Below are 8,403 nucleotides of genomic sequence, written 5' to 3' on the forward strand. Positions count from 1 at the left end.
GTCAAACGATTAATCGCATCCAATTTAAACGTTTTTCTTTACATAATATACGTGTGTGTATCGTTGTGTATATAAAATATTTAAAATACAGTAAAAATTATATTAAATCAAATATAAAATAAAATCTATGCAATTTTTATTAGAAATATTATTATTAGTTTATTGATATAATTAATAATATTGTTATTATAATTACTGATGATGTTTTATTTGACAGATGACAGGAGTGAACTGCACTGCTAAAAATCAAATAAATCACAACAAAAACTAGACAAAAAAAGCCTAAATGTAATTTGCTGATATCATTCTTAACACTGTTACAATCCCGCAACTATAAGACACGGCACAGACAGTGACTTACATTACCTAACATGTCTCAAGCCAAGTACGTGCATACACGCTAAGCCAGGGCTTAAGTAATGCGAGTGAGAGCGATCTCTCAGAACTCAAGTTACATATAAACACAACTCGCCAGCAAAGTCAGAGCGGACACACAAGTGGAATCTACTTCGGGCTGGACACACGGCACCAGAAGAGTAAAGGCTTGTCATGCAGGATCTACACACCGCACAACAACAGGAAACAGCCTGAACGCTGCGTTGCATCCCAATCTCCCTTTTGGGGGGGAAGTTCTAATGGCCTATAAATAAACAACCAGGCCACGCATTAATGAACGCTGGGGGTCAAGCGTGGAAGGACGCATGGGAACACCACCCACTGAATGGAGGATGGGGACGAGAGAAAGAGGAAATGAGAGCAGAGAGGAAGGGACTCACCTATGAGCAGGGTTTAGCGCTATCGCCCTGGGCTGGTCGAGATCTTGCCAGAAGAGCACCTTACGAGAGGTGCCGTCCAAGTTGGCCACTTCGATGCGGTTCGTCTCAGAGTCGGTCCAGTAGAGTTTGCGTCCGAGCCAGTCGCAGGCTAAGCCATCGGGAGAATCCAGACCTGATACCACCACCGTCTTCCCTCTGCCCAGTGTGGCCTCCTTCATAGCTGAAAAACAAGGCCTCCATTCAGTTCCACAACAGTATTATCAGTTTAGGCATTCCTCAAATGTTTTCATTCTGCCTCCATGATACAACATTTTGGCTGTTCTACAGTAGGACTGCTGCACACAAAATTAATTAATATTAAAGTCCTACATGACTGAAAAATTGTGCCAAACGGCATCTTGTAACCAATCACATGCATCGTTTGAATATGTGGAAGCACTGTGGTTATTTGCCAATATTATTTATATTGTTTTTTTTCATCAACATTAAATGTTTAACTGCTGATTTTGGATATTTAATTTTTTTCTATTTTCAGATCTAGCGCTAACTTTGGGGGTTATCAGAGATCCCACCACTTTTATTATTATTTTTAATTATTATTAGACATGCACTGCTATTCAAAAGTCTGAAGTCAGTACAAAAACAAATAATAAATTAATACTTTTGTTTAGCAAGGATGAACTAAATAACCAAAAGTGACAGTGACAGACTTTTATAATAATGTTACAAAATATATACAATTTAAATAAATCCTGTACTTTTACATTTTCTATTCATAAAAAAAATCCTGACTACAGAATCACAAAAATATATAGTAATGGCTGCTGTAAAATTCAGCTTTGCCATCACAGGAATAAATGTAACATTTTAAAATGTTTGAAAATGGAAAAGAGTGTGTAAAGAAATTCTTGTAATAGCTTTTTTGTAATATTATGTCACAATATTACTGTTTTTACTGTATTTTGATCAAATAAATGCAGCTTTGGTGAGCATAAGAGACTTTGGTAACACTTTAATGTAGGGACCAATTCTTACTATTAACTAGTTGCTTATTAGCATGCCTATTATTAACATATTGTCTGTTTATTGATACTTATAAAGCACATATTCTGCATGATCATATTCTACATCCCAATACCTAAACTTAACAACTACCTTATTAAGTATTATTAGGAGTTTACTGAGGCAAAAGCTGTAGTTAATGGTTTGTTAATAGTGAGAACTGGACCTTAAAATAAAGCATGGCCAAGACTTTTCTCATAAATATTTATTAGATTAAATATAATTATAAATATTATTAAATTAGGTATATTTAAAATATTAGATAAAACTATTCCTTTAAAAAAAATTGCCATCTACAGTAATTTCCTTGCAAGTAATTCCAAACCACAAAACACTGATCTTACAGATAGTAGAGAGGTTGTAGCGAGTCTGTTTGATGGCCTCTTCACTGACATCCGTCCAGAATATCAGGCCCTCCGAGAAGAGAAAGTCCACTGCGGCCGCATCCTCAAGATCGCTGACAACTACGGCGGACTCTGTCCGGCCCACCTCTGCATCCACCAGCCGGACGTCCCGCCGGTTGGCGAAGAGCAGCAAGGGAGAACCTAAAGGCAAAAGTCGGATATGACCAAAAATATGGGCAAGATCTCATTTCACTTGGTTAAATCATCCTTAAAAAATGAGGAACAGACAATAACATTTTCGTTACAAATTATGACTCTGCATTTCTGCTACCAAGGAATCTGCCATTTCAAAAAACGTGCTTCGTAATCCACTCCGTCTGTCTGCAGCAACCCAGGCTCCCTGTCTCTAAATAATCTGCGTTTTTCATGAACTCATCGTGCTAAATGAGAGGCACATGGGACGCTCTCTGGGAATGAATAGCAGAGGAAACAACGGAAATGTCTGCCCTTCATTTTGGCACCAAGACATCTCCACGGGGAACGCCAGTTGGCACCTCGCACCCGTCCGCATGTGCCAGCAAGTGCCACTCACGTCGCAGTCAATAACTTCCAGGGGGTGAGGGGGGAGAGGACATATGATGTCATTAGATGCAGACACAATGACTGTGGTGAGAGTGCTGAGGGTTGGGACGTCCTGCTGTGGTTTACCAGCATGTCACTTTACTAAGAACCATGTTACCATGTTAGATAAGCAACTGCGGGTTTCTGTTATTCTGGGTGATGCTATTAATAATAACAACATGTAAAACTCCTCATAGGTAAATATTATCCATAAAAAGCTTAGTGTGTCATATTTGGTAAGCAAATTTTGAAGGCCTCTAAATGATCAACATGATCAAAACTGTGCTGAAAACCCTGTTGTACACAATCTACTACACGCTTTCTGTCATCTGATTGAGAGTTTATCATTTCGTACCTTCATTCTAAAACTATTCTAAAATTGCATATTTTGCTCAGTTTGGGCCAACCATATTCTCCTAAATCACACTGAATGAGTCATAAAAGCTTGATGTATCAAAATAAACTGATTTTATTTCAAAGAAAGTGGTTAAAATCTCTTAGAAGTAGAAGTGAATGACATTTGAGCCATCCATTGCAAGTCTGCAGGATTTTTTCTCACCCATTTTATCAGATGTTATGTAAAAACTGTAAGTCTGATCATTTAGAAAAGTAAACAAACCACATGATTTCAGACATCATTCATGTCTGTAAGCACAAACTTTGCAGGATGAGTTACGCGCCAAAGCTTAATACCTGTGATTAGAGGTTTGCTTAGAGGCCAGCCTAAAGTATGAGCAAAAGTAACAGCAATTCTTGTCTTATTTTGAGATTTCGACGGTCCTAAAGTGGCATTTTCCATCACGTGATCGGAGTTTTCTGCCCAGGCCGGTATCCACTAAGCAAGCAGTCTTACGAGACTAAACAGTGAACGATATGTGATTTGGTGTTATCTGAAAGCAAACACCGCAGCAATTTTTGGCTTGAGGGTTATTTTATCAGCAACCACCAGGAAGGAAATCCAGCATGTAAGTGTCCTGTAAAGCTCTTCTGTGGAAAAAAAGGTGCTAGCGAATCACCACAGATCTCCTACATTTAAGAGTCATCACATTTAACTTTATGAATCACTGGCCAGCTGGGATAACATAACAAGGTCTTTTTTCAACTATAAATAAGACATTCATAGATTGAAAGAGCGGCACCAAACATTACAAATGAAGATGATTTAATAATTATTGTGACTGAAAAAAATTGACTGGATTCAAAAATAAATATAGTTTGTTTTATAGCCATACTATTAAAATTATTTAACTAATATTATCAAAAAAAGTTTACAAAAACAAACAAACAAAAAAGATAAGGCATCCTTAACCACTATTTTCTCCACATTATGCGAAAAAGTTAAAAAAAAATGTACAACACTAAAAACACATTAGGTCAGGATGAATTACTAAATGTGTTCATTTATTTAAAATCTATGAACATTTATTTAAAATATACTTAAAAAGTGTCAGACCTATTAAAGTAGCTTAAAAGGTTGAACCTAAATAAATTTGATGTTAGAAAATCAAACTTTTTTGAGCTAAAAAAGGGCAAAAACTTTGAAGGAACTGAAGGAAGAGGAGATTTATGCCAGATGCTTGGTAGCTAGTCACGTCATTTAAATATCAGTGGCTTCCTGCTAAGAACACACAGAGTTTTGGTCAAAATTTTACATACACTTTGCAGTACCTGCAAAATTTCACCAAAATAAGTGGAATCATACAAAATGCATGTTCTTTTTGATTTAGTACTGACCTGAATGAGATATTTCACATAAAAGATGTTTACATACAGTCCACAATTCAATTCAAGTTTATTTGTATAGCGCTTTTCACGATACAAATCGTTGCAAAGCAACTTTAAAGCAAATTAGGTTTCTAAAATATTTAGTAGTAGCTTATCAGTGGTGACTGTCAGTTAATAAACATATGGCAGAAATGTACGGAAAAATCAATTAAAAACGTAATCAAACAGACGATGAACACCATTAACAGCAATTATTATATGATGCAATCAAACTTATAGCAAAATGTGGTAGTTCTGTATGTTGTTTCAGGGTTGGCATCATCTGAGGTCCTCTGAGGGGTTGGAAAGAGAAATTCAAATAGTTGAATTTATAAAAGTTTACATATGCTTGATCCCTAATACTGTTTTTACCTGGATGATCCACAGCTTTTTTTTTTTGATAGTTGTTCATGAGTTCTTCAGCAAATCCTTCAGGTCCAACAAATTATTTGATTTTGAACCCTTTCCAACAATGACTATGATTTTGAGATCCATCTTTCCACACTGAGGACAACTGAGGGTCTCGTACGCAACTATTACAAAAAGTTCAAGCACTCACTGACGCTCCAGAAGGAAAAACCATGCATTAAGAGTCAGGGGTGTCAACTTTTTAACAGAATGGAAGTGTACATTTTTCTTATTTTGCCTAAATATCTTTTTTTTCTATTTAGTACTGCCCGTCAAAAGCTACAGAAGATACTTACATGTTTCCCAGAAGACAAAATTTCAATTTACCCTGATCTTCAAATTCAGAAAGCTAATGCATGGTTTTTCCTTCTGGAGCATCAGTGAACGTTTGAACCTTCTGTAATAGCTGCATATGAGTCCCTCAGTTATCCTCAGTGTGAAAAGATGGATCTCAAAATCATACAGTTATTATTGGAAAGGGTTCAAATACGCAGATGCTATAGTTTAACTGTTCAGGACCAGCAAGGGACTCATGAACAACTATCACAAAAAAAAGAGAAATCACAGGTAACAACACAGTATTAAGAATCAAGCTTATGTAAACTTTTGAACAGGGTAATTTTTTTTAATTCAACTACTATTTTCTCTTGTGGACTGTATTTAAACATCTTTTGTGTGAAATACCTTATTTCGGGCAGTACTAAATGCATTTTGTTCTCTCTTATTTCAGTAAAATAATTAACATTTTGCTGGTACTGCAAAAAGTGTATGTAAAATGTTGACCACAATATTTCCACATATAACACTCTGAGAAGTCAGATTTTATAGATACCTCTATCCTGGGTTATTTAAAACTATTTAAGAACATAATTTCAAAGACAAACAAAATTACCAAATGCAAAACCAAACTTCTGAACTCCACTTTTCCTACAGTTATCGCAAACTAAATGCCCAGCTATGACCCCAAGAAGTGTCTTGCAATTATTTGGCAAGTTTAAACACAACTTTAGCATGATTTACAGTTGTATACACTTCATCCAAACACAGCACTCTGTCTACTAAACAGTGACAGAGGCGTGAAGTACACACGCTGCGTAAGCAACAGACCCCACACATCAAACAATAATCGGTCGTCAGCTTGTTTCTTCAATCATTTTGTCCACCTCTTTCACTCTTTTCTTCCATTTTTCCGACTACAAAGACAGATGTACTCAAATCACTGTAAAAAGGAGACGCAGGTCTATTCTTTCTTCTTATCAGCTAGATTCTACAAGCCTATATTACACCGTTTGGTGGGACTATTGGCAATGTGCATGTCATTTAAGCGGCATAATTGCAGCATATGCTTCCATCTGCACAGAAAAGCCTTTGGAATGGTCCAGCAGAGCCTGGGAGGACTCTGATACCTCCTTCCCCGGCGAGCACAGAGCAGTGGGGATTAAAAAGATAACCTCGTCCCAACAGCTGCACTGTTTTATGAGAGAGACAGACCTCTGCGGCCCAAATGTGCAAGAAAAACCACCACCAGCATGATGCAGAAGAACCACAAACTGCCCCCCCCCCACCACAATCTCCCACCCAAATAGACAAGATTACTCATGGTTTTCTCTTTATCACTTTATGTTTGTTTGGAGATAAATAACATTCTTGATGTTCATTCTAGGTTTTTCAAATGTATTGTTCTGGGTCTTTTAAAAAAGATTAATAAGTTTCATGACATTCATTATAGACAAATCATATGATTTGGATGGATGGATGGATAGAAGGGGTGGAACAGTTCAACTTACTCACGGTTCGTTGTGTGCCGCCCGCGTCCGGTAGACAGGGTGTATTTAACTTTCTTATTTAGGATACTTTCTTGTTTAACTGTATTATTTCTTTAATATTTATTTTAGTGTTTTGCAGGCTGTGTGTTCACTGACGGAAGTGCTAAAATAAACACGCATGTTTGTTAATAGATGATTGAGCCTCATTTATTATTATTTGTGTAAGAGTTTGGTTCCAAAACGCTATAAATCCATTTTGATTAATAGTGAAGTGACATGTGGCCAAGTATGGTGACCCATACTCAGAATTAGTGCTCTGCATTTACCCATCCAAAGTGCACACACACAGCAGTGAACACACACAAACCGTGAACACACACCCGGAGCAGTGGGCAGCCATTTATGCTGTGGCACCCGGGGAGCAGTTGGGGGTTCGGTGCCTTGCTCAAGGGCACCTCAGTCATGGTATTGAAGGTGGAAGAGAGTGATGTACATTCACTCCCCCCACCTACAATCCCTGCCGGTACGAGACTCGAACCCACAACCTTTGGGTTATGAGTCCGACTCTCTAACCATTAGGCCACGATTTTGATTTTTAAAGATTTATTATAAAATGTTATTATTTTTTCCCAAAATGCAATAAATCCATGACACTTTTTTTTTCTTCAAAATGCAATAAATCCATTGAATCAATATAGAAGTTATTTTTCATATTGAAACTGTTGAAAATACACAACATTGTAAGTTGATCCACATATGACAGCCTCTGAACTTGGTCAATACTAATCTTATATACAGGCACTGGACTAAAAATACATTCAATCAGTCATCGCTCCCAAAATGAATTCAGCGGGTCATCTCGTTAATGCTATAAATTAATTACAATAATAAAAGAAAATTTCATTATGAACATACATGAACAACAATATCACATTAAACCACAGAAATTCCAAAATGACATTTCCCATACATTCAACTTCCAAAAGTGCATTCATCTTTGCCATGTTACATTAATTTAGTTGACTAGTGCTATACGCTGTATTAACAAAAACATTAATGGCATGAATAAAAACACTTACACTGACAAGCTACGCAATATCGCATTCATAATCGAATGCGATTCATCTGCGATTATGAACGCGGATCTATGGCTCTGTGTATTAAATGCCGCTCCATCTGAAAGCACGTGATGGAGATTTACTATTCACAGAACCGGCTTTACTGACGAGATGTGCATGACAATCACATGCGATTAATCGAATGCGATTGTCATGCGCATTTTGTTAAAGCCGGTTCTGTAATCAGCAGGAAATCATTATCACGTGCTTTCAGATGGAGCAGAATTTACTACACATAGCTGTAGTTCACTGACAAGATACGGGGAAAAAAAATAATAATAATTTGCAGACGATTTTATCGTGCGATTCTGAAATCGAAGAAATCGTTCGCGATAATGACAGCTGTTTGCATAGCTTCTCAGTGAACTACGGCTCTGTGAAGTAAATGCAGCTCCATCTGAAAGCATGTGAAAATACCACATTTAATAACATATTTTTACTCCAAACTCACTTCATAACGTCAGTCGAGTGTTTGAAATAAATCCTTCTGTGAGATGATGTGGCTTCTTACACAGAATAAGGCACGCAACATATTTCATAGTAT

At 37.0% G+C, this 8,403-nt stretch overlaps 1 protein-coding gene across 1 annotated transcript in view; it reads right to left on the minus strand.

The window, feature by feature from the left end:
• The window catches only part of lrp5 (low density lipoprotein receptor-related protein 5), a 75,946-nt gene that overhangs the window by 60,459 nt on the left and 7,084 nt on the right, over positions 1 to 8,403 (minus strand). The window contains exons 2-3 of the mRNA XM_016267522.1: positions 2,183 to 2,383; positions 777 to 996 (exon numbers count right to left, since the gene is read on the minus strand). Of these exons, the coding sequence (XP_016123008.1) occupies positions 777 to 996; positions 2,183 to 2,383 (421 nt within the window). The remainder of the gene's footprint in view (positions 1 to 776; positions 997 to 2,182; positions 2,384 to 8,403) is intronic.

The sequence above is a fragment of the Sinocyclocheilus grahami genome, unplaced genomic scaffold, assembly GCF_001515645.1.
Source record: "Sinocyclocheilus grahami isolate Dianchi unplaced genomic scaffold, SAMN03320097.WGS_v1.1 scaffold38.1, whole genome shotgun sequence".
Taxonomy (NCBI): Eukaryota; Metazoa; Chordata; class Actinopteri; order Cypriniformes; family Cyprinidae; genus Sinocyclocheilus; species Sinocyclocheilus grahami.